Here is a 27,706-nt window from a genome sequence, read left to right as displayed (position 1 = left end):
GTGGGCTGGGGGTGCACAAGGAGCTGGGAGGGGACACAGCCGGGACAGCCGACCCCAACTGACCCCAGGGATATCCCAGACCATGTGACGTCATGCTCAGCATATAAACCTGGGGTAGAGAAGGAGTAAGAGGGGACGTTCAGAGTTGTGGCATTTGTCTTCCCAAGTCACTGTTATGCATGATGGAGCCCTGCTTTCCTGGGGATGGCTGAGCACCTGCCTGCCGATGGGAAGTGGTGAATGAATTCCTTGTTTTGCTTTGCTTGTGTGTGCAGCTTTTGCTTTACCTATTAAACTGTCTTTATCTCAGCCTATGAGGTTTCTCACTTTACCCTTCTGATTCTCTCCCCCATCCCACTGGGGAGAATGACCAGGCAGCTGTGTGGTGCTTAATTGCCAGCTAGGGTTAAACCACAACAGTGAGTTAATTTAAATGGGGTTTAGACCCAAGAAGGGGTATTTTCATGTGTTAGAGGTGCCTAATAAACTGTGGTACCAAATCAGCCCTTCCAGCTTGTGGGGCAGAAAGTGCTTCCATTTTGAGTCTGAAGTTCCTAGATAATAACACGGACTGGAGACTGGAAGGGAAATAAAGATTGCCTTGGAGGCACCTCTGTTGCTTCAGATCCAGGGGGGACTTCTGAGGCTTTTTTATTGCAATGAGGAAAACATTTGATTTCTTTTTTCTTGTTTATTCCTTGCTGAAAACCAGCCTGACCTGTTTTGCTTGTGTTAGTGTGACAACAGCAAGATGATTATAAAAAGAAAACCCTTGTCAGAGCAGGAAGGGAACTCACAGCCGCTTTGGACTGGCGCTTGGTTCTGAAGGCTTAACGTGCACCTGGTGAAACTGGTTTCAACATCACATCACCCGGGGGGGGGTGTGTGTGTGTGGGGGGTGTGTGTGGGGAGTGTGTGTGTGCGCGTGCGTGTGCATGGTTGGTGCCCAGATTTGCCCTCTTCTATTAATGCCCCTGAATTTAGCATTGAAACACAAAGACACCTTTCTGTTTGGGTCTATCTACCAAGGCAGACGTTTGCAGTCATACCCTGGCCCCTGGGATGTGATAGCTCTGTCCACGTTCTGTACCCAGGTGTGGCCAGCACCTCTGCACTGAGAAGTGCTGTCTGTCTCCTCACACCCACATCCCTGTGCCTTGTGGCCACCACGTTTGCAGCCTATGTCTTGGCAGGGCTTCCATCTCTCCTCCCCAGTTCTTTCTGCCTTGCTTTACCCTTTGCTTCACCCTTCCCTGCCACACACCAGTTCACACCAGTCTGCACTAGTTCACCTCATCCCTTTCCTTCTGGCCCCACCCTGTGTGCTGAGATGCCTTTCCCCCCAGCATTAGTGTAACCTTGCTGTAAACCAGCACTGGAAAAAAACAGCTGGGTGCTGCTGGCATGGGAGTGCTCACCAGCCCCAGCGTAGCCGGGGAGTGGGCTGAGTCAAGGTTGTGGACATGGCCCTGGGACGGAGACCCTGTGGCCCCAGTGTAACCCGGGGCCAAGTCTTTGCCTGGGGAGAGGTGGGCAGAGAGAAGGGCCACTGCAGGGTCAAGAGCATCCAAAGTAACTGATAAAAAGCAGTGCTGCAACTTTGAAACCCTCCCAATGTGGCCCCAACTTCATGCAACTGAACAGCTTGCAGATGAAGGAGGGTCCCTGTTTGGCACAAGGCTGCTGGGCCCCAGCTCAGGACACTGACACAGCGAGATGTGGTGTTGTTGAGCCAGGCCACTGAACTGCACCTCATGCCAGGGGAGTTGCAGCAATATGCATGTTCCCTGCCTGGTGGGAAGAAGAGAAAGAAAGAGGAAAAGAAAATTAAAAAAGCACCCTGAGGTCTCCACCACCCATCATGCCCAGCCCTCTTATTGTCTCAACACAGCCATGAAGACCCACATGCCCTGGAAGCTGTGCAGCCTAAGGTCCCTGCCCTCCATGTTTCCGAAGGGAAAGATGCTGCCCAGACCTCAGAGAATCTCCCAGGATCTACAAACCATGCGTGCACCAGGTCTCATCCCCACAGAGAGCCCTGAGGTAGCGTTGCCCTGAGAATTTGCTGTCACCTCACTGGAAACATTGGGCACGATGAACACTGCAGGCTTGATCTTTCTCCCATGGAGATATTTGTCTGGGGTTAATTGCATGGTAGCATGGTTCCCCAAACATGAGGCGGCTAGCTCTGCCGAGTGCTGCTTGCACACATTTGGCCCTTGCAGTTTGTTGACCACAAGGCACCTGCAGTTCTTGCCTGTAGAGCTGCTCCCAGCCTGGCCCAATACATGGGGCTGTTCCATTCCAGGTTTTGCATTTGCTCAGGCACTTCCAGATCCCCCCAGATTGGCACCACATCTTCAACAGCATCCTCCTCACCATTTCATTCATCCTCCCCATCCCTGGGAATCCCTTGCAAACATAGCTAGATAGAGCAGCCCATTTAAAAAGCCACAACTCAGCCCTTTTCTCAGAGCACTTACAAGTCATTCACACTGTTAAAACCAGTGGGCCTACTGCATCCCTGCAGCCACCACCAGATTTCAACTGGTAGTTTCCATCTCTGCTCTTCTCCAGTTTCCTCAACAAGACAAGGAGGTCTGCAGGCAATTAGACTTCAGTTAAAACAAACTATCCTCTTGAAGACAAACCCTCAGATCCTGTGATAAAAACAAGATTACAGACTTGTTTTAACTATTCATTAACTATGCCCAGATTGTAATCTTGGTTGCTTTTGCTTAATTAGCTTCTTAGTCACAATGTTAGCTGTTCCCCAAATATTTGTATATTGGATACCTTGCCTCCAGTGATGCAATGAGTTAGAAGCATTTCCATCTTCTCCTGAATTGCATGGGAATTTGCTTTGCCTGAAAGCAAAGAAACTTAATAGAAAATTACAGCCAGCTCCATGGAAAATGCAGGAGTTTCTGACGTTTGTTATTTTATAGTCAGCTTTATCTGTGAGTGATGAGCAAACTGTATGCTGGGTAAAACATCTATGCAAGCATCTGTATGAACAAACGTGTGAAAACGGGAAACCCACCAAAGATGACTTCTACAGAGGGATCAAAGCTCCGTGTGGGTCTGTGGCAGAGCCTGATTCATGGCTGACTCGGTCTGCCTCCCTCTCTCCTGACCCAACTATGGTCCATTCCCCACCTCTGATCGTTGCACTGAGACCAGGGCCCCTTCCTTCTCCTTGGCCTCCCTTACGCTAACAGAATCAAGCATTGAAACCCCATTTGCTTTGAGGGATGGAAATGCCTTATTCCTGATTCATGGAAGTGCTCAAACATGTGTTATTGTCCTGTGGGTCTGAGAAGAGCCCTAAACCTCCTCCAGAGAGCAGAGGCAAGGCAGAGTAGTCCTGAGGACCCTCATGGGAGCAGATGCAAGTGTAGCTAGTGTGCAGACCTTGCAGAAAGAGGGAGATTTGTGGTTACTACATTACTTTAAGTTCTGAAAAGGCAAATGACATTCACCCTACCACTTCCTTATCTCACAGCTCCTCATTTCTACTAGCACACAAGGTGGGCCTGCAAGGGTTGTGTGGTTTCTCTTAGAGACACCAGCTATAAATCAGACACTCCCCAGTGCTTTGGCTGATGGAGAAAAGATCCACTGAGAATAATGTGTTGGTTTACCCCTTTACAGAAATTACTGAGTGACAAAGAAAGGTTCAAGGGAGATGTCTGTTTGCAGACCTCTACTCACAAAAGAGAGACTATGACCCTTGTGCTGAGCGCCCATGCACCTCATGAGCTGGGAAAATGTGGTGTCAGACCTCAGTTTGGGTTTCACAAGGAACAGCACTCTGGCCCAGGTCAGCTGGAGGGAGCTGGACTTTACAACTTGGTCTGCAGTGCGTGCTGCTAGCTATGCAGCAAGCTGTCCCCATGGCTTGTCCTTCTTCAGCCCTTCCCAAGATCACACAAGGGACCTGCCTGGTTCTCCCATCTCACCCCACTGTGCTGGAGACACTGGCATCACCCACATCCCCGATTTTTGTGCAGCAGTGGCCTTGTACAATCTCCTGTGGCACCATCCCCATTCTTAGGCCAGAATATGGGGGGCTTTCTCCATACGTGTTGGGCAAGGAAATGCAAGAACAGCAATACAAGGAAGCAGCAGGTCATTTCCAAGTGTGGACACAATCACCTGCTACTGACACACACCTTATTCCCGATTCTGAGAAGAGAGAAAATGCTGGCATAATCCATCTGCTCACTGCAACACAGGGAAGCAAATGACAAACAGCTGATGCAGTCAGTCACTTCAGGCTCTCTCTAGTACCCAAGCTGAGGCTGTTTTGAGTCACTTCAGCTCTGTTTCTGCAAGGACAAAGGCAAACTGAAGGTCATCTAAATGCAGCTAGATTTGATTCCTTTAGCTCGGGTTTATTCATTCTTGATTTTGCTCAACAGTAAGATGCAAGCTAAATGTGAGCAGATGTTCTCGAACAGTACTTTGATATGCTGCTTACAAGAAAGCTTGCTAACTGAACACTTTGCAATCCTATTGAAGGTGGATTTAGATTGAGCTGGCAAACAGGAATAAAGCCTTCAGCCAACTGCTCAGCAGGCATGGCTTTGAATTAGAATGTTCATTACCAAAGTGAGATAAAACTCAATTAAATTCACCATGCCTGTTTGTACATACACAACTGCTGTCTTTAGAAACCTGGATTGAAATCAATGTAAAATATTGCTCCTAAATGTCTTTAACATCAAAACTTAAAATGCAAATTCCCAGGCTGGTCTTGAAGTATTTCTAAGGTATTTTCTCTTGTACTAACGAAACAGGTGGTACAAGCATCATACAGAGAAATGCCATGAGAAGCACTCACAGACTGAGAGGCACAGAAGTTAACTCCTGACTTGTTTTATAGCCTTGGACTGCTCTAATACTTCGTGATAAAACATTGTTTAGGTTTGGTTCCACTGTTTCTTTTGCCAAGTCAAAAACATGGAGTTGCCAGGTAGAGCGGTGTCCTAGCATGTGGATGCAGAGCCTGTTTATCTTCGGGTGGGACTTGGGTGATGGATCCCCTCCAACCAGTGAGCTAATCCAGCATCTAGCATGTACCTCTGTGTGCTTCAGTTGGAGATCTGCTACATGGTTTATTCCATCTCTGGTCAGAGGCTGGCATGTATCATGGACTAGCTCTATCTCCTTTAATCTGACAACTGTAGCACTTTCCGAGTTCTGGGTAGGGTTGAAGATTCTATGTTGGCAGAAAATTTAAGCTAGGTCTTTTCCTAGCACACGTGCAGAGAAGAGTACCAAAAGAAAGGCTGGATTGTGGGTTCTGGACTGGACTTCCAATGCCAGTCGAAATACTGTGATATCCCACAGTGGGGTGGCTCTCCTCAGGTATTTGGGCTCTGCTTCATTTGGGGAACTTCCCCACTTGCATGAACAGTGTTTGCACAAGTCCAGCTGTTGCCCGCCATCACCTTGCTCCCCTTCCCCATCCCCCCTGCAGAAGACACACAACTTCTACTTTCTGATTTCCCCATAATGAGCGAGCCTAGAGACTGAGATGGAGAGTGCACACATTAACTCCCACTACTGCTGCTTGCTTCAAGATCTCCCAGACACTGGCATTTTGCAAAAAAGACCCCAACAAACCCACACTGAACTAATTCTGAGGATTCTTTATTGCTTTTACAATCTTATCTTTTCAGTAGTTTCCCAAGAGCTTGTGAAGGAAACATGGGATCTGCTGATTTTTTCAGGAATCAAGTAAATGCATGCTTGAAGACAAAGTCATGTTCACTGGCTGTTTCCATCTGAATGTCCCTAGTCGAACACTGGTCAGAAGAACTATGGGAAAGCAAACAATGTTACTGAATGGTAGCGATGGGAGCAGCAATATGAATGGCATGAGAGTGCGCTACTGGTGTCCTCTGACTGTAAGCCTAGACAACCTGTCCAGTTGGGCTGGGCTTTTCCAGTTGCATCTCTAAGCAGAAGAGACAAAGGGACTGAAGTTTTTAGCATGCCATCCGTCTGACATTTTTCCAGGGAGATTTTGTCATTCCCTGAGCTTCTTTCACCTCACTCCACTCCAGCTTTGTGTCTGGAACTACATCTTCAGGCTCAGGATCCTCACGGACAGGACCCTCTGGGAGTGCCACAACGATGGGCAGAGGGCCCTGCTCCTCCCGGAACTCCACTACATAGAGACTCTTCTGGTTCGCTAACTGTTGGTGCGTTTCCTGGGAGTAAGAAAGAGAAAAGACAATCAAAGCAATGATGCACGATATTGGTTTACTTCAGCTCAAACTCTACATGGTATATGGGGTAGGAAAAAAAAAAAGGTAATTTACTACTAAACAGTTTAAACACTGCGTAAATTAAATGATTCATCAGGCTCATTGTCATGGGTTTCAAATGAGCTAATTGCATAAGCAGCAGGAATTCAGATAGCTAGACTGCAGATATACTAGCATTACAAGGGCATCCTAGAGGAACTTGCTTCTGGAAAGGATCTGGCTGGAAAAGGCACAACCTGCTAACAAGCATGCATGTTGGCATGTTAGTAATGTGCAGTAACATTTTTATGTCTTTATATGGATGTAAATTTTGCTTTGACAAAAGTAAAGTGCTTATTACTGCCCTGACAGTTAATATTAGCTAATATAATGATATGAATTTACATTATTTTTAACTATACCTCTTCCTCGCATAGAAGTTGTTTTGTTAACACTCATTTTACAGAATAAACGTCTACTGGGGACAGGATATCTTTCCCATTCAGGGCAGTCAATAAAATATATCAAGCACACATATCTCAAAGCAATAATTCATACAGCAGGCTCTTCTTCTATTCATTCTGTGGAAGACTTCTTGGAGACAATGCATTGAAAATATATGACAGACTTCCTCAAGTCTGATTAACCTCAGATACTGATAAGCATCTGTAAGTATCTCATTAGGCAAAGATGATCATAACCTCTTCCCCCCCTGAGGCTAAACTGAAAAAGTTGGCTAGGACGGGGTGACAGATTTGACAACTACAGCTTTGCAGGGCTATATTGGGAATGTAAGCAGCTAAATCCTGGCAGCTACCAAGACTCTACCACCAAATGAGATAACCAGAAATTTCCAAAGGACTGACTCATCCTAAGGCTGGTGTTCAAAGGAATTCAGATGAAATGCTGCACATTGGATCTTTCCATCAACTACAGGCAGCTGCCTCAGACAGAGACAACTCCATTGTGAGCACTTTGAGTCAGAGGAAATGACACCACCGCCCTGATTTATTTCAGAGATCTCAATTGTACTAGTGATAGAAGCAGCTGTGATGTTCGGTCCTTAGGCAACAAAAAACTTAGAATGCAGACAAACAAGCAGCAGCAACCAAAGCTGGGCCACAACTTCCTCTGCCCATGATTTTTCAAATGCCACCAAAAATACTACAAATGAAAGCCCAGAAATTCAGATGTCCCATGGAGGCACTTGGCTGTGGAACAGGCAGTTACATACAACTGTTTCTGACTGGACAACTTCATACAACTGCTGAGAAATTATTCACAGGCTGATTTTATTTGTCTTTGGAAAATTTCTTCATTTTAAGCCTAGAATATAAACTGTTTGACCAAAAACTATTACAATATCAATCCTGTTCCATCCCCTGACCTGATGCATAGAAGCACTGAGAGTGCACTCTACCTGTTGTGCCAAGCCTTTAAAGAGAGCTCTGGTAATGTTAATCAAGTTTTTGGATCCAGAAACCTTGGCGTACATGTCTCTAATGCCAATTAGTTTGCAGATGGTGATGATAGCTCGGTGGCAACGAAGACCATAACCTGGTGGAAAAAAAAATAAATTAGCATTATATGATTATTTGTACGCGTACAACTTAGCTAAGTCAGAATAGAGAACTAAGACCTCTTCTTAGCATGTTAGAACACACTGTATCTTAAAAATGGCAAAACCATTCTGGGAAAACCATTCTTCCCAGTCTTTGCAGCCATGCTAACATAAAGATCATTGGCTTTTTTTATACTAAATACACCTTACTTAACATATTGCAAACCCAAATGAAACTGTCACCACCTATAAACTCAAAACATAAAACCATAAAAAATGCAACCTGTTTAATACCACAGGTTTGGGTAGTATTCCTTAGAAGTACCATTGGCAGCTTTAGAAGAATCTTCCACAAACATACCCCACCACACGGGGAACATTCGAACAAAAGGCAAAAAAATAACACTCTAGTACTTCCCAAAAAGAAAATGCGTCAGAGAAGCAAGGCAACAAGTTTACTTAAAAGAGTATTAATAAGAAGCCATTTCAAGGGGACACTCTAGATTTAACTGGATCTTGACCAAGACTGCCTCTTCTAAAAAACAATACCTACATAGCTTCAAAACCACTTGCTTTGCAATTTCAGGTGACCAACTACGAACGACAGCTTCAGTAACTCCTAATGATGGTAAATCTGACTTTAAACTCCTGGTTCACATACATGATGGAGGGATTTAAACTGGTCCCCTATGGTGAAGTTACTGCTCAAAACAACTGGTATGCTCAAGCACTGCTGTCCTTTGTGCTTCTTTCCACAAAGAAGTTATGCTTTTCCCCTTCAGCTCACAAATGCTAGCAGAATACTGTGCACTATCAAGAGATTATCAAGGTACTGTTCCCTTCTCCTGGCCCAGCAACTGGCATGAATTACTCTTTGTTATTACATTAGTGGTACGGTGTCAAGGACTGGGAACGGAAATAAAGAAGGTAACAGACTCCTTGGAGATAAAACTACATTGGAAAGACAGCAAAGTATTTCTAGAAAAAAGAATTATTTTAATCAAACTTAAAGAACAAATGAGTGTTGTGACACTTGCTTGCTTTCAACTTACTGTTCAAAGCAGTAAGATCGAGAAAAGTTTGTGCGTGTCTTTGGAAACCACAGGCCAAATTACAAAAGCTTGTAACTGTAACAACTTGAAATTTGTAGGTGAGTGGGGAGGAGGGACAAACATATTTCAAAATCCACAAACACAACAGAGGCTTTCATGTCACCTGCATCCATCTCCATCATAGAGTGTTGTATGAGCTCCAGTGCATAACTGTAGTACATTAGCATTAATTGCAAGTGGTTTCTTAGACTTGACAAATTTTAGTAAGAGTTACTTTCTGAGGAGTCTAATTTTGCTCTCTCATTCCCCAGAGATTTGTTTCATGTGGCCTAGCTGTATTAATATTTAAAAATTGGCTTGTGATAGTTCTAACGTATCTTTCTTAAAAGCTGAAAAGCCAGGTTATTGATTAGTCCACTCTGCAGGACAGTCTTGCTGCTGAGCAAATGAGGGGGAAAAAAAAAAAAAAAATCTATTCCAGTGCTGCATGTTTTATTGTGCTGATATGTCCCTTTTTCTTTTTTTCTTTTAACCTACAATTGGAAAAGAAACTATCACCATCCAAAGCCATTTGTTCTGCCATTTGAGAAAATACCGTTTTCTGTGCTACAAAACAAATTCAAGTTTTAGACACAATTACATGTGAATGACCTCTGAAAGGCTATTTGTCAAAGTATCATTTTCAGTGACTTAAAGCATTTAATTTCTGGCATTTTTATTGTTGCCTTTCTCCCATCTTATCTCCATCAGGTTTCTGCATATTGGTAACACATGAAACTCAGAAGCCAGCAAACTAAGTCCATCAGTCACCGAACAAAATTTATTCCAAACACAAAACCAAAGGATTCTAACGGCAAACTCCAGCTATGGAGAGAAAGTTGGGCTCAGGCATTTTTAACTTGTCTGTGGCACTCATGTTGTTCTACTGAGGTTTAATTCAATGAGGCCTAGGTAAGAGAACAGGGTCATTTAAATGTAACAAATTTTCTCACACTAAAAAAGATACAAAGGTAACCAAAAAAGAAATATTTAAAATGTATGCTTCCTATAAACTAACACAATGTTATGTGCAATTTACATTAGATTTTCTGGGTAGCCTCTAATAAGAGTTTGAAAACAGAACATCCATTTTTAAGTCCACACTAAGGGGCTACTCCAAGTTAAGTTCACATTCACATGCACATCGCAATACTTTTTAAACTTGGATTTTCATTTGTCTAATATGTAATCCTGACTATACAACTGGGTTTTTCTCCACTTTGTGGGGATTAGGAATAAATTCAAGAAAGGAACATTTAAGACTAACAGTGACTTTACCTTTTCTACTGAAACATGAGGCTTTGTTGTGATCATTTGTTGAGATATCAGAGTCCTACATACAGGAACTGGAAATAAATTGCCAGCTGTAATCATGCAAAGTGAGAAGCTTCAGCATACGTAACTATGCAGCTGTAATGCCTGCAGCACTTCTATACTTTAAGTGAAGACAGTCTACATATGTCATGGTCTAAGGTGAAATCTATGAATAATTGTAATTTCTTGTACCTATTAATTACAGCTGCAGGGTATCAGTGCTGGGCTTCACAGTCACATAAGTGTATTTGACAAACTGTTCTGCATTTCCCCTTATTAATTCACATTAGGAACTAATTTACACTACTCAGAGACGTATCAGTGTGGATAGCAGAGCAGTCTCGTGACTACTGTAATTGTAAAGTCAAGTCAGAGATGAAGATTAAGAGCTGTCCACACTCCAAAAGGTAGCATATACTGCAGCACAGATAAGCAATACCCCCGGCAGTTTCCATCCAGCTGGCATGTGCTAGAAACAGGAGCTACCTGGAATGGTGGCAGACATGAAGTCCAGAGCCTGCCTCCAGTTAAATCTTGTTCTGCAGTACGTCCACAAGTCATTTAATTGTACTAAAATTACAGCCAGCTCCCGCTTCTGCTATGAAACCTCCCCGTAAAACACAAAAGCCTGTCAGGGACTAAGGTAAACTCAGCAAGAGCTTTATCTATACCATCCCTAAAAATCTCAGTTTCGCATAGATATATGTTACAGCTTGTCTTCAGAGCATGAGCACATAATGAAGTCTCTCTCTCACTCACACACACATACAATTTATCTACAAAATTTTATACACTGATCTATCATTACACTTCTTAATAAGGCCCACGATGCCTGCTGTCCAGAGCACATTGGACATAAGCACAATTTTTTCTTAGACATCAAACCCGTTTCAGGAAATGCACAATCTAGTTCCATCAGTTATAAAACAGGGAAAATATTCATTAAGTGGAAAAGTGTTTCCTGGTTTTTTGGAAGATACTTGCATATATGTGAAGGTGTTGTGTAACTGAAAAGGCTGGCAAGATAGTCAGACAAGGCAAAGCACTGGCCAAAACTGGCAGCAACAAGCCACCCAGGCTAAGGTGCTAATGTGACAGAAGTGGACTCGTATTCCGACATGGTTCAACACGGTACTCTCACAAATAAACTAAGGATGTAAGAACTAGGCAAAATCATCATTAAAGCATGTATCTCCATGACCAGCAGTTTGCTGTCAGGCCAAGAGCATCTTCCAGATAGGATCCTGCTGTGAATTTGTTATGGCTTTAATATCTGCAAGTATCGTCACTGATGACTTGAATAGGAGAACAGAGACTGAAAAAAACCAGGTTGACGATATTATCTTGGGAAAGGCTGCAAGTGTACTGGAGGTCAGAAGAAGTCAATGTAGGTCTGACAAACTGGAGACACAGTTTGAAACCAAAACACTGAAATTCAACAAAGACAGATGCAGAGTGCTTTGCTGAGAAATCAAAAGCACAGCTACAAAATAGAGGAGACTGACTAAACAGCAACAGAAAAAGGATCTAGGGATTAAAACAGACCACAAAACCCTCCCCCCGAGATCAACAGAATTATCCTGCTGCAGCACATTTGAAGCCTAGAACAAAATGCCTACTACGTAAGTTTTTCCAAGAATTATAAATCAATGGTGTTCATATGTGTTAATTGTTGTTCAGTGGTGTTAACAGCTTTAAGAGGCCTAGACTCAACCCGCAGCGTGGACGCAGGCACAGTCCAGTAGAATGGCAAGTGTAACCTCTGGAGAAGGTGAAGAATGGAAACTAGCACCAAGAGAAGGGCTCCAGCTCCACATAAAGGCTTGCCACTATGAAATATGTTCACTGCCCTCAAGGAGGAGGAGAAGCTAGATGTACTTTCAAGCAAAGCATCTGGGCCAACTGACCCTGACAATGCAAGACCACTGGGAAGAAGCAGTGACTGGTCGTAATGGGCAATTCCCCGCTGCAGGGAAGAGGCACCCATCTACTGACCTGACCTGTCATCTAGAGAAGTTTGCTGCTTGCCAGGGGCCTGGATCCCAGATGTTGTGGAGAGACTGCTGAAGCTTGTCTGACCCTCTATCATCCCTTGCTGTTCTTCCATGAGGGCACCAACGATACTGCCAGGAACAAGCCAGAGAGTATCAAAAGCAACTACAGAGCTCTGGGGGTGATAGTCAGGCACATGGGGCCCAAGTGGTGTTCTCCTCAAGTGGCAAGAAAGGGAAAGGGCACTGATGATGCAGGTCAACAGCTGGTTGCAGAGGTAGTGTTGGCAACAGGGTTTTGGTTTCTATGACAATGGGACCTTGTTTGAGGATCAGTGTGTGCTTGGGAGAGATGGGATCCACCTCACTAAGTGAGGCAAAGGTATCTTTGCCGGTAGGGTGGCTGACCTGGTGAGGACTGCTTTAAACTAGGAACAACAGGGGAGCGAGAGAGTTATCAGCAGCCCTCTGAGGGGGTGACAGACAGGGTTGATGAACAAAGGGTCTGGAGTGATGTGAACAAAAGGGAAAGCAAAAATCATCAAAACAGGGCTTGAGTGGGGTCACCACCAGCATCTGCATGTAAGCAAGAAAGTTTCTGCAAGGCACTGTAATGGAAAAGAGCTTTCTGGGAAATCAGCATGCTAAGGTGCCTCTCTGAAGTGCCTATACACTAATGCAGGCAGCATGGACAATAAACATGAGAAAGTAAGAGATCTGTGTGCAGTTGCATGTCTGTCGTCTTGTTGAAGTCATGGAGACGTGGTGGATGGCTAACATGAATGGAGTGCTACAGTGGAGGGATACAGGCTCTTTAGAAAAGACAGGTTGGGAAGACAAGGAGGTGGAGTTGCCCTTTATGTGAGAAAATAGCTGGAATACATGCAGATCTGCTCTGCTCTAGGGATGGATGATGAGCCAACCGAGAGTTATAGGTAAGGATGAAAAAGCAGACCAATAAGGGTGACATTGTAGGGCATGTCTGTCTGCTAAAGGACATCTGATCAAGAACAACAAATGGATGAGGCTGCCTACAGACAGGTAGAAGGAGCCTCACGTTCACAGGCTCTGGTCTTCACAGGGGACTTCAACCACCCTGACGAATGCTGAAGAAGCAATACAGAAGGGCATAAGCAACCCAGGAGATATCTGGAGTGCACTGGCAGCAACTTCCTGGCTCAAGTGACAAAGAAGCCATCAAGGAAAGGTGCTCTGCTGGACCTCACAAACAAGGAAGGGCTTGTTAGGGATGTGAAGGTCAAAGGCAGCCTTAGCTGCGGTGACTATGAGATGGTGGCATTCAGGATCATGTGAGAAGGGAGCAGGGCAAAAACCAAGACCACAATGCTAGACTTCATCATCTTCAAGGATCTGTTTGGAAGAGTCTTGTGGAATAAAGTCCTTGAGGAAGAGGAGCCCAAGAAAGCTGGTCATACTAAAAGATCACCTACTCTAAGCTCAGGAGTGGTCCATTCCAATAAGCAGGAAGACAGATAAAAATGCCAGGAGGTCTGTACGGATGAACAAGATGCTCCTGGCAAAACTCAAAACATAAAAAGATGGAAGCAGTGACAGGTAACCTGAGAAAAATACAGAGACACTGCTTGAGTATGCAGAGATGCAGTAAGGAAAGCCAAAGCCCAACTGAATCTGGCAAGGGATGTCAAAGGCTACAAGAAGGGCTTCTCTAAGTATCTAAGTGGCAAAAGGAAGACTAGTTAAAATGTGCGCTCACTGCTGAATGGGGCAGGGGACCTTGCAACACAGGACATGGAAAAGGCTGAGGTACTGGAGGACCCAGGGAACTACAGGCTAGTTTTAGATCCCTGGGAAGCTGATGCAACAACTAATCCTAGAAACCGTTTCCAGGCACATGATGTTACAAGAAGGTGATCAGGAGTAGCGAGCACGGATGCACCAGGGGTAAGTCATGCTTGACCAACCTTATAACCTTCTATGATGAAATGCAGAGCTGTGGGCATTATCTCTCTTGACTTCAGTAAGGCTTTTGACACTATCTCCTGGAAGATCCTCACAGAGAAGCTGATGAAGTATAGGTTGCATGAGTAGACAGTGGTGGACAGAAAATTGGCTGAACAGCCAGGCCCAGAGAGTGGTAATCAATGGCATGAACTCTAGAGGCCAGTAACTAGTGGTGTACCCCAGGGGTCAGTACTGGGCCCATTTGTGTTCAACATCTTCATCAGTGATCTGTTTGATGGGGCAGAGTGTACTCTCAGCAAGTTTGCTGATGATACAAAAATGGGAGAGTCATGATGCCATCCAGAGGGACCCTGACAGGCTGGAGAAACGCGCTGACAGGAACCTCACAAAGTTCAACAAAGGCAAGTGCAAAGCCCTGCACCTGGGGAGGAATCATCAGCACCAATACATCCTGGGGGCCGAGCAGCTGGAACGCAGCTTGGTAGAAAAAGGCTTGGGGGATCCTGGTGGCCACCAAGTTGACCATGAGCCAGCAACGTGCCCTTGCAGCAAAAAAGCATCCTGGGCTGCATTAGGAGGACTGTTGCCCGTGGGTTGAGGGAGGTGATCCTTCCCCTCTACTCAGCACTGGTGAGACACACCTGGAACACTGTGTCCTGTTCTGGGCTCCCCAGCACAAGAGAGACATGGACATACTGGAGGGAGTCCAGCAAAGAGCTGTGAAGATGATTAAGGGACTAGAGCATTTCTCGTATCAGGAAAGGCTGAGAGAGATGGGACTGTTTAGCCTGGAGAAGAGAAGGCTCAGGGGGGATCTCATCAATATACATGAATATCTGAAGGGAACATGCAAAGAAGATAGAGCCAGGCTCTTTTCAGTGGTGCCCAGTGACAGAACAAGCAGCAATGGGCACAAACTGAAACACAGGAGGTACCATCTGAACATCAGGAAACACTTTTTCACAGTGAGCATGACTGAACAATGGCACAGGTTGCCCTTAACAGGTTGTGGAGTCTCTGCCTTTGGAGATATTCAAGAGCTGTCTGGACATGGCCCTGAGCAGCTTGCTCTGTGTGACGCTGCTTGAACAGGAGGTTGGAGGGTTGGACAAGACAACCCCCAGGGGTCCCTTCCAACCTCAACCATTCTGAGATATGCAATTTTTATTGTGTAAGTCAAATGGAAAAGCCTCACTGGGCATGGCAACAGTAGTATGTCAGCTATAAAAGGATCCGTCCTGGGAAAAAGAGTGGAGAGGCAGTTTGTTTCTTGAATTTAATAAAAAAATGGAAATAAATTAGGACAAAAGTCTGGTGAGATAAAATTAAATATAAGGTGACGCTCATTGTTCTTGCTTCTGAGGTTCATGTCAGATGAGGTGGGAAGGTATGTCTTATTCTATGTTCCACTACAAGAAAATAACATCTAATGGGAACCTTCCTTTACCATTTAACAGCAATAGCATCATTTGTTTGTACATACATGCTCAAATGTGTAGTTCAGTTGTGCTACTCTTGCTCCGTGCATGTTTTTCATTTATTATACTGAAGACTAAACTGAAGTTTCTTTTAAGTGGTTATCTTAAAAATTATAGCCCAATTACCTAATTGAGAGCTTGAGAGCTCCTTAGATGCAGAAAAACTGCAGAAACATAAACAATAAGACAGTCTGACCCTATATCTGATAACTTGTAAAGATTTTTCTAAGTCCATGTCACACTGGTTAAAAAAACCTTTCACCTCAGAATCAAAATGTCATCTAATAAAAATTGAGTTGAAGGTTCATAGCAATTTTAGATTATTTCAAAATACATTAGTAACTCTGAACATTAATAATTATATTCTCATATTACTAATGTGACAGTGCAGAACAAGAATACCAGATACACAAAATCAAATAGTATGTCCAAAGCGTCAATGCTTCAACTTACTCAAAGGTTGTAGAAATTGATGAATTAAGTAGTTGAGCATGACTGGAAAATTATCCCAAGTTTCTGACCTATTATAAGCTAATCATTAAATGTCTTGCAGTTTAGATCTTATCATAATGAAACTGAAGTGATTTACAAAGAACTAGCCACATAAATGAATTAGTTTCCTATTTGTATATTAAAATTAGAGGACCAGTTAAGAGTGCTCAGCAGCAAACTAAATCTGTTTTCTACAGAACAGCAGCTACCTTTATCTGTCTTGAAAGCAAAATTAGGCTAAACAAGTCAAATCAAACCTTCATACATAAAGGTCTAACTAAAGATTCATGCAAAGAAATGACGTCATGCCATCAATGCAGGTCTTCAAAACAGAAAGACCCAAGAAGGTAAAATGGATGACACTGAAAACTGTAATGCAATAGAAATAAACTAACCTTTAGCTCCCCAAACTACTGCATGTATTAAAACATGAGAGCAGTTTACAAGGTTGTTCTGGATGTATCCCTGCTATTGTAAATGACTGGCAAAGCACATATCACAACAGCTTTGAAGGTGAGGAAAGGGATAGCAGAAAGTCAGCAACACGTCTTCAAAAGATCAGTGTTCATGTGGAAGCTATTAGAGACAGCACACACACAACTGAGGAACAATGTATGGTGGACTGTGTATCTCTGGCTAAAGCCAGGAGGGGAACACAGTCATGTCCCTCCATCAATTACCAGTCTGATGATAAAACCTGTGCTGTGTCTTGCTGGTGCAGAACTGTTAATGGTAGACATGCTGAGTTGCCATACTTCACAACTATTGACAGCAATTTAGTAGCACTGTGGACTGAAAGTATTTTTAATTGTAAGTACTTCCAGTGGACTGGTAGCTGTAAGGGTATGTTGGAGGAGAGTGACAAGAACATAGAGAGACACAAACATGACTGACAAATGATAAGGGAGGCATTGATGAGAACCAAACATGGTCAGCTACACAATTGATGAGAGCATGTGTGTCCTGGTTTAACCAGGATAGGGTTAAGTTTCCCCAGCAGTGGGGGGGAGCTCTAGCCGGGTTATTCAGATACCATGCGGATGTCACATCCTGGCAGGTCACATTTTTCCTGGCGCGGAGCGCGGTGCACTCGTGGTTTTGTACATCGTGCTTCAAACTGCTGTATTTGGTAGCTATTTTGCTCTGTTCATTGCTATCACTATTACTGTTATTGTTATTGTTGTTATTTGTTGTGTTGCTATTGCACTGTTGTATTAAACCTTTCCTTATTTCAGTCTTGGGGCTTTGTATTTCACTCCTTTGTGGGGGAGGGGCAGCGGCCGCGTGGTCTCAGACCCCGGCAGAGGCTAAACCATTACAATGTGAGATTGTGAGAATGTTCATTCTAGTGAGGTTATCTGACTGGGGACCTTGTCAACTGGGAAACTGAGGGGAAAAAGAGGAAACCAGAAAGAAAATATACAGAAACACAGACCTGAGAAAACAAAGGTAGAGACAATAACAAGAAACAAACATTACCAGTAACCCAGGTATCACTTTTAGGAAGATCAACCTGCACTTTGCAACTGCTAAGACTGTAAACCAGGGGAGACCCAGACTGGGAGGGGTGTGAGAATTGACAGCGGTTGGAGCAGGACCACAAGTAACAGCCTGTCTGCCTGGTGGTGGCTGCTGGGGTGTGCCAAGCATCTCTACCTTCCCCAGTCCTGGTGTGTGTGAGGCATGCGTGTGTTTTCACTAGCAAACTTTAAGCTGGACTAGCCAGTGAGTAGGGGGGCTCAGGTCTGGACTGGGGTATCAGGTGGGCAGGGAGTCCATGCCTGTATACCCAGGGGAACTTGTGAATGTGAAGTGCATGAGGAACAAGTGTGGGAGTGCATACACCAGCTGGCAAGTAGAGGACCTGTGAAGTGGGTAAGAGGGCTCAGAATTTAGGCAGAGGTGGTGGGTGCACAGAGAGGCCGTGCTGGTACTTGAGGGTTCCACAAATGTGTGTGTGCTTGTGAACCTGGAAACTGCTCTGTGTGCCTGCACTAGTGATCTTCTATGTCTGCCAGCCAGAGAGGAGGAACGGACTTGACTGTCTGTGTTTATGCGAGTCCTGTACGTATGTGCTGTTGAAGGCAGCACCTTGTCTGTGGCCAGCTGTGTCAGTATCCCGTGTGTGTCTGTGTGTCTGGGATGCATAGTCAGCTCTGCTGCTGGTTGAACCTGCAAACGGGAAAGTAACAGCCACATCCCTTGGCCTGGGCAGAGGCCCTAGGTACTGGGCAGGGCTCCAGGGGTTGGGCAGGAGGGTCCTGGACTGAAGTGGCTAGAGGAGGCAGCTGCACATCTAATATCACTTAACACTAGCTTTGTGGAAGACCAAACCTGTGAACTGAGAGGTAACAGGCATGGACTCACTACTACTCCCATTCAACCTACAGGAGTCTAAAGAAGCATCTGCCTGTACTACAAGTGCTATGAAAGTGAAGAAGAGGTTGCAAAGGTGGAGAAATGAAAACACTACCACTGTGTAACTATGAGATGGTCTTTGTGCTGGTATGGCGTAGGACAACAAGCCAGGGTAGATAATCCCTCTAGTTTCCCTGCTGGAAGCTCTTGATTTTAGGGAAAATAAAGCAGTAATGGTCTCAAAGTAGCAGGCTGGATGCTGTCCTGGCTCCAGCTCATGACCACAGGTAGTCCAAGGCAGTTGAGGGAGCACATCAGCCCATGCTATCCCAGTATGGGCTTAGGAGGGACAGGCACACAGATCCAGCTTGCACTCGTGATTCCCACTTGAAGCAGTCCCACTACTGCATACTAAATTACCTCTGAATCTTGTCTTGAAAACAATAATTTAAAAAAAAAAAAAAAAGAAAAATCACTGAAAAATAACGGAATGAGGCTATCAGTTCTCCAAATGTATGGGGCATGTAGGAGTCTGGGCTGCGCTGGGAGAAAGTTAGTGCAGACAGAAGAATGCAAGGACGAAGACAAGGCCAGCAAAATAAGGCTGGCAAAAACACACAAGATAGCAGATAAGTGAGAAACACCTGTGGTCAGCAAAAGCACACAAGTCTGAGCAAAACAGGGTATGAGATAAGGGAGTTTTGGCAAGTTTTGGGCTTTACGTGCTAATTGCAATTAACCAATGCAAATGCTTGTAGAGGCACGTGAACAGCGCGTGTAGATGACCTGTAGCCTATTAGAAGATAGATGAGTGCGTGTACGGAACTTAGTAGAATATAAATGTAACCAGAAAAGGAAAAATAAAAAAAGATGGACGACCTGATCATCAGATTGGTGTTGCATCGTTTCTGTTCCCGCACGGAGAAATAAGGACCCCAGCTAATGGTGACTCCGACAGCGGCATATGGTGGGAATAAAAACCTGCAGGGTTCTTCTAAAGGCCTTGCCTCCAACATCTATACTAATACATTAGACTTTTCCACATTTAGGTAATTTAGAGCCAAACAAACTACACTTAGGAAGCATGAAAGAACACCAAGAATAGGGCTCCCACCAGTGTAAGAGAGACAAATCCTGATTTACAATAACAAAGCCATGTCATCAACAGTAGGTATTTCTAATGAAAAAGAATTGATCATCTTCAACATTTAAAACATGGTAGACTAGCACCAAATGATCCATCTCTGAAATAAATAGACATTGCACAAATTTAACTTCATCAAATAAATACCAGCCAGTAATTAATAAAACTTCAAAATTTCCAAGCAGCTTTAATTACCTTTGTTTTGTTTCTTCATGCGGATGGTCGTACTTTTAAATTTCACTGTAATGTCATGGTAAACTGGAGGAGAGGACAGAAAGGCATTACAGCTAAATTCTTCCTTCTAGAAAAGCTTTAGCTCAGCACATTTAAGGACTACCTTTCTTTTTCAGAACTGTGAACGAGAAGTTTGTTTTACTCTCCTCTGAGTTCTTCAAAGAGATGAGTTAATCTAGGTAAATTTCTGGAATAGATTAGGAATGTTTACACATCTGTAAATACTATGTTACTATTGTAAACAAAACCAAGCTTCACTTGAAAAATATGACAGGTGTATGCCTCCAATAATCCTCATTTAGCTTTGAAGTGAGCTCATGTGATACAACTTAACCTTCTCCCTCATACTCAGATTTTTCTAACAATTCCGATTTTAACCTAAGATTTCCCCATAGGCTTCAGCATTCTTGGATGTTCCACACAGAATATTACCATTCCAGTCTTCCTGCTTTTCTCTGCTTCAAAAGGAAGCCCAAACTCATATCCTCTGGTGGGTGGCTGTTATATACATTTATATACATTTGATTCAGTGGCTCAGTCTCTGCATAGTGGATTCTAGCACTGCAGTCAAGATGGCTCAGAGGACCTCTATGTTAAGTAGAAGGGAAAGCACTGTGGAAACACCACCAGTTTTTATTTAAATCCCCAATCTGTGTGTGAAATAATAATGTTCAAGAAATAGACTCATGAGGATAACTGCAGTTTTATATTTGTAAGCTGAAGTTTTATTATACTGAATATTTATCTACACAATGACTTGGTTAAATATTCATATACTCTGTAAAGTACTATCTTTCAAAATTTTTCTGGAAGGTAACTGAATCTTTGGTATACTGGTACCACATCCGACATCAGAGAGGACTTGTATGGTATTAAATTGAATTAACAAAAAGCTACCATGAAACATCAGACTGACTTCTCCTGCCCACGTTCTCCCCGGCTGCTGGGCTTTGTCAGCATACATGGATTGAGTCAACAGGGAATCATCTCTCACATACAAAGGGGAAAAGCACAGAGGAGTTCACTGTAGAGAAGAGATGCTCAGACATTAGCCTACTTCCTTAACTCAAACTGTGCCAGCAGATATTTAATCTTGCTACTACCCCCTTCTCCTGCCCCCATTTTTAAAGAGCCTGAAATACTATGCATTAAGCATCTAAATTTTAAACACAGAATCACAGAATCAAATAGTTTGGGTTGGAAGGGACCTTTGTAGGTTATCTAGTCCACCCCCCCTGCAATAAGCAGGGACATCTTCAACTAGATTTGGTGGCTGAGAGCCCCGTCACACCTGACCTTGAATGTCTCCAGGGATGGGGCACCTACCACCTCTCTGGGCAACCCGATCCATTGTTTAACCACCTCATTGTAAAAAATATCTTCCTTATATCTAGTCTAAATATACCCTCTTTTAGTTTAAAACCATTACCCCTTGTCTTATTGCAACAGGCCCTACTAAAAAGTCTGTTCCCATCTTTCACGGCAAAGGCAGGAGACTAGAAAAGAGATAAATATCTCAATATTTTAACAACAAAATCTTGTATTATATAATTTTAACTTTTCTTCATGGACCTTCCTACAACTGTTGATGCAAACCTGAGTGAAAGTAAAGAGTAAACCACATATTCATTCCTGGTAATGGTAAATTATTTTGCACAGGGACTGACAGATTATGTACTCTGACATTACCACTGTCTAGCTAAAACAGTCTGTGGCTAAGATTTCACACAGCACGCTGAAGAATCAAAACAATGCACGAAGAATAACACAATGCATCAGATCTGAAAGGTTTGTTAATGTCTTTTTACACTTTGTAACTAGCCGCAACCAGTTCCTGTTGGTACATTCAGTGCTTACCGAAAGTTAAAGAATGAGTCTAAAAAAAAAAAAATCATAATACTTACTTGTGTGGTTCTGATACATCTCTATAAAATGTAAGCAGCGTATTGCTTTATTCTTTGCCTAGGGAATAAAAGAAGAAAACATTTTTTCTTGAATTTTTCTGAAAAGTATTTGAAATTTACCATTGTTCAGTCAACTAGACAGAAAAAATTCAAGAAAGAAAACTTTGGAAGGTTTAGGTTTGCCACATCTAAGCCATTTATTTTATGGAAATGAAAACGTCCTCTTTAAAGAACTGCTTTCTCCTGACAGATTTAATATTTAAAAGATTTTTCAATATGGTAACACCATTAATAAACTTTGTGTATTTTAGAATTGCTACTTTGATAGCTTAGTTGAGCATACAAACTAGATCGATGTAGACAGATAAGTAACATTTTGAAGCCTAGAGGAGTCTTAAGGTAATTATGCATGTGCAAGAGAAAAATTTGTACATGCTAACCGTACAAGCAGATCGTATGCTATATAGATATTGGAACAGGTAGGGATAGGTATATGCCACAGAAAAGGGAGCAGAAAGAAAATAAAGAGTGCATTAATGGAATCTCATTGCAAGGCAACCTCATTACGTGTGTCCAAAGAGGAACAGTGCTGGTAAGGGGTCTAGACCACAAGTCTTATGAGGAGTGGCTGAGGGAACTGCGGTTGTTTAGCCTGGAGAAGACAAGACTGAGGGGAGACCTCATCGCCCTCTACAACTACCTGAAAGGAGGATGGAGTGAGGTGGGTGTAGGTCTCTTCTCCCAAGTAACAAGTGGTAGGATGAGAGGAAACAGCCTCAAGTTGTGCCAGGGGAGGTTCAGATTGGACATTAGGAAAAATTTCTTCTCTGAAAGGGTTCTCAAGCATTGGAACAGGCTGCCCAGGGAAGCGGTTGAGTCACCACCCCTGCAGATATTTAAAAGATGTGTAGATGTGGCACTTAGGGACATGGTTTAGTGGTGGCCTTGGCAGCGTTAGGTTTATGGTTGGACTCAATCTTAAGGTCTTTTCCAACCTAAATGAGTCTATGATTATTTGTATCAAGATGGACAAATCATGTACATGGACTTACTTCTTTGCATAGACTACAAAATATAGATTACTAAAAAAAAGTGTAGGTACAAATTATTTGTGCTTGTCATCAAGCAACAATTCAGTCAACATACTTTTCGTAAAGCGTTCATCCTGTCACCTGCTTTCCCCATTGCAAAACCTGCAAGACAGAAGAGAGTAATTTTATTACTGGGAAATAGATGAGGCAGGACCTTCAGGAAGCAAAGGGGAAAAAAACCAGAGAACTTCACAAACACTTTTAGTATCTGTTATTTCCACTCCATTGCACAGATCATACTCAGAAAATGGTCCAGAGAAAACCACAGAAACCACAGAAAGTAAACAGTTTAGGAGTTATGAATACCTAACAATTGGATGCCAATTGCCTGTTGTCAAATGAAAACAAATAAGGCTTAAGTTATTTCTTTTGTGTATTTGTCCAAACTTGTTCCAAACAACTGAATAGTGGTGATGGCTTCAGGCAAAAAAAAGTCCAGTCTTCTGATTAAAAAGAAAGAAGGGAACAAAGAAAAAAAAGGAAGCTGATGCAGATATATCAATTACGTCTGTACAAAGAGTAGCTCCAAGACCCTAGGAGCAAAGAAGGAGACCGGGTTTCTATTAGTGAAATAGAGAATATGAAAACCAGGCTTAGCAGAACAGTGCATTTGCAAAAAATGTATGCCTGTAGAACAGAGGAAAAACAGACTGCCAGTTTACAAACTGTTACCTAATTCTCTCTGAACCCTCAGACCTACTCCTATTTATCAGGTCAACTGTTGTAGCAATGAAGAGATTTCACAGCAGTCCCAGAGTATTTGCAGTCAGCTCAGAGCAGGGCAGCAACTGACTATGGAATGAATAAGAGGACGTGACAACCGTTTTTACAGACTCTGTAGTCCAACAATGTCAAGTTAGATTGAATTAAAATTATTTAACTTCAAATCAGCAGATCTTTTTTGGTCCTTTGATGTATCTGTTGTGTCAGCTGGGGCTGTAGGTCACCTGTATCTAAAAGTCTAATTCAAAAAATAATGGGATTGGACCCACTGGCCAACACCGACTCACTAATTTCATGCAGACATTACAGGAGAAATGGGCTGGAAAAGATCTAGGAAAGAAATACCATCCTGACTATTGTGGTGCTGTGGAAGAAGCAGACAGTGAAGGGTAGTGTCTGCTATCAGCTCCCTCTCGAGACAGCTTTCCCCATGCACGCACCCAGAAGTCTCTGTCATTTCTAACTCCTGCACAAGAAAATGCAAGGAAACTGTGTTATTCTTTCAAACCCACGCACAGAGCACAACAGCAATGTATTAATACTGTGAAGTGACACAATAGATTAGAAAATGCCAAAAATGAGGTCACCTGGGCAACCTCAATTCAATCATTCAGTGCATATGGATTAAAGTGATAACATATTTCATGAAAAAGCTTTTCAGAGAGGAGGTAGGAAGAATTTTTCAGAGTAACATATCTTTCTGTTGGAGAACTACACCTTCCTCTACATATAAATTTTCCTCCCCTCCAAACTGCAATTAAAATTGAGGAACAGCTTTGGACTTGAATCTTTCACATAAATGAAGTTCTGCAAAACTACAGTTGACTGGAAATAGAGTTGTCTTATTAAAGCTTCCACATACAGCCCATCATCAGAGATATCTATTCAGCTCATAATAAAAGGAGACTATTTATGGCCAAAAGTTGGATGCTCTGCATATATACTGAAAGCAGGATTTTCTTTACTAGAGTCATATAGCAATGCAAATGCAATTTCCTGTACACTATATACACAATATAATATATGCCATATTCTTGCCTCCTGATACAGGTAGGAATTCTCTATTATTTGGATTATATTATTTGGATTATTTACTTCACAGTTATTAATTTTCTATTTTTTTAGCTGATTCTTCTTTTAATTCTGTACAGCTGTCTTATCTCTAAGTCTATTTGGGGCCTAACAGAATTTTAATATACATCGGTTTGTATCCACCAGAGAATGCATGAGAACAATCTCCTTATGGAGAAAAATTTAGCACAGAGTGCTTCTTAAATAAAACTTAATCCTGCAATGAAAAAAGCTCTTTAACTCCTGGTATCTGAGAACTGAGCGAAAGATAAACACTATCTCCTCAACAGAACTGGAAACAAGCAAGAAACTCATTGCTTTACAGGGTAGCTGCATAGTGCCTTTATGCTGGGATATAGGGTTATTTAATCCAAGTTAGATGCTGCACTGAGATGGTTTGATTGCTTCTAGAGATAGCTTGGTCATCACTACCCTGCTTAGAGTTCTGTTACAAGAAAAAACAACTAAACTGAATGCCTCTAACCAGTATTCTTTCTCCTGCTGAAGAAGAAAAGGAAAAAGGTCTCTTTTCACAGCTTGTATTATAAGATCCCTCATAATTTTATATTTCTTTTGATTTGTCTGTTGTGCTTTAAGCCCAGAGGGCAACTAAGCACCACACAGTTTACTACTTCCCCCTCAGGGATAGGGAGGAAAAAATAAAACAAAAGGCTTGGGGATCAAGACAAGGGCAGGGAGGGATGACTCACCCATTATGGTCATAGGCAAGATTCCACTGGGGAAAGAAACAGCAATTTAATTTGAACACCACCACCACCAGTACTTAAACAATCAGAGTAGGACAGTGAGAAATACAACCACATCTTAAAAGCACCTTCCCCCCCACCCCTCCCTTCTTCCTGGGCTCAGCTTTGCTCCTAATTTCTCTACCTCCTCCCTGCCAGCAGCACAGGGGTGAAGGGGATGGAGGTTGCAGTCAGTCCATCACCCGTTGTCTCTACTGCTTCTTCCTCCTCAAGGGGAGGACTCCTCACACTCTTCCCCTGCTCCAGCATGGGTCCTTCCCACAGGCTGCAGTCCTTCAGGAACAGATTGCTCCAGCGCGGACTTCCCTCAGAATCCTGGCCTTCTTTGGGTGCAGCCACCTCCTCTGGTGTGGGGTCCTCGACGGGCTGCAGGAGGGCATCTGCTCCACCAGTGACCTCCATGGGTGCAGGGGCACAGCCTGCCCTCACACAATGGGCTACAGGGGAGTCTCTGCTCTGGAACACCTCCTTCTCTTCTTCCTTCTTTCTTCCACTGACCTCAGTGTTTGCAGAGGTGTCTCCTTCACAACCCCTCCTCAAAACTCCAACTCCTCCTCCCAGGTTCCTGTTCTTAAATACGTTATCACAGGGGTGCAGCCACCATCGCTAACTGGCCCAGCCTTGGCCAGAGGTGGGTCCAGCTTGGAGCTGGGGGAGCTTCGAGAAGCTTCTCATAGGGGCTACTTCTGAGGCCCCCTCCCCTGCTACCAAAACCCCACCACACATCCTTTTTATTTTATGCCGTAGACAGCATTTCCATGGTTAGACTTCAAATTGCTTGCTGAAGAGACTGTTATAAAGAGTCATAATGAAGAAAGCCTACAAATGGGTCAAGCCACAGATCACTGAAGTCACTATGAGACCAGACTCAAAGGGCTCGAGTTTCCAGGTCCCCTGGAATTTGCAGGTGCCTGATTCTTTTCTTTTTTTTTTTTCTTTACTCTCAAGAGTAAACAACTACACTCTGTGGCTAGGTGCCTAAGGCTAGGTGAAACATGCAGATATGCATGGTTGAATACTTTCAGGCTTTGATTTTTTTTTAAACATAAACAGTATCTACAGTAAAATGAACAGTGCACAGGAAAGCACACATGATCCCTTCTGGTAGGTTCTACCTGTGGTTAGTTCTATCACTCTAGAGTTAAACAAAAGATGTTTTTGCCACTGGATAATATATGCTCCAAACTAATCACATATTACTACTTTTCCCAACTTCTTTTTTTTATATAAAACAAAGTGTCCAAATGAATACATACATAATTTGATTATAAAGCTTACTTTTATAAATGAAATTCAAAATTCTTACAGGTATTTCAATATTGGCCAGTGGAAAAAAGGGTAAACTTTCTTTAAATCACCATGTCTCCTGAAGTCCTATTACAAACAATGATTAATTTGGCATCATTTACATACAGAAAACAGACATACCTGCAGCCCCTTTACCATTTCCAATAGCCACTAAGGCACGTATTGATTTTTTTCTGCCTTCCTTTGCCTTCATACAAAACACATTTTTCACCTGAAGAAAAAAACCACAAAGGATCTTGTTATGGCACAGTTCAATTGTTGTTTTGGGGTGGGGTTTTTTTTGGTTTTTTTTTTTGTTTTTTGTTTTTTTAAGAGAGTCAGTTTACCAAAAAAGGAATTAGAGGTCTGATGAAACCTTACAACATATGCTGTCTTTGTCCGTGGGCATCACCTACAGTGGGACACTGGTTTCAAGGCATCAAATATGTAAAGGCTGCAAAAAATCTATACTCAGACACAGAAGTTACTTCAGTACAGTTTCATTAAAACTGTTTAGCTGCACAACAGCTAATGCTCTAATGCCACTAGCTTCATGTGTGACTTCAATCGCGACGAAAAAACATGGGAAAAAATTGAAAGTGACATTAATATCTCACTGTCCCCTCACATTTTAACTCATTTTAGAAGCACTCTCAGGAATTGCTCAAGGCATGTTTTGGCTTTACATGGGTTAAAATTTAGAATTGAAATCTACTTGCAGACTGCAGAAGGCAGTCTCATTATTGAGATGACAGCAGCTAAAAAGACTTCATTTAAGAGAGGGGAAGAAGAAAATGGTATTTCATTCCTCAAAATAGAAAGGTTTACAGAAACTCTCCAAGAAATCCAAGCAGAGATGCAAGAATGCTATTTAATTTGGAGTAGGTGGGATACAACAACTGGGGAGACTGGTAGCCTTATGGTTAGCATTCTGGAAATCTAAATTTGCTTCTGCCTCTGCAACATACTCCCCTACTTGACTATAGGCAAATCACTGCT

General features: G+C 42.9%; 1 protein-coding gene across 1 annotated transcript in view; it reads right to left on the bottom strand.

The window, feature by feature from the left end:
- Positions 1-5,642: 5,642 nt before the first annotated feature.
- Positions 5,643-27,706, bottom strand: part of MRPS5 (mitochondrial ribosomal protein S5) — a 65,894-nt gene continuing 43,830 nt past the window's right edge. Inside the window, exons 6-11 of the mRNA XM_074864262.1 lie at positions 26,849-26,939; positions 22,915-22,961; positions 21,769-21,826; positions 19,826-19,888; positions 7,678-7,814; positions 5,643-6,221 (exon numbers count right to left, since the gene is read on the bottom strand). Of these exons, the coding sequence (XP_074720363.1) occupies positions 5,997-6,221; positions 7,678-7,814; positions 19,826-19,888; positions 21,769-21,826; positions 22,915-22,961; positions 26,849-26,939 (621 nt within the window). The 3' untranslated portion in view covers positions 5,643-5,996. The remainder of the gene's footprint in view (positions 6,222-7,677; positions 7,815-19,825; positions 19,889-21,768; positions 21,827-22,914; positions 22,962-26,848; positions 26,940-27,706) is intronic.

Source organism: Strix uralensis, chromosome 3 (genome assembly GCF_047716275.1).
Source record: "Strix uralensis isolate ZFMK-TIS-50842 chromosome 3, bStrUra1, whole genome shotgun sequence".
Taxonomy (NCBI): domain Eukaryota; kingdom Metazoa; phylum Chordata; class Aves; order Strigiformes; family Strigidae; genus Strix; species Strix uralensis.
The sequence above is the reverse complement of the archived record's forward strand: the minus strand, read 5'-3'. Positions and strand labels throughout refer to the sequence as shown.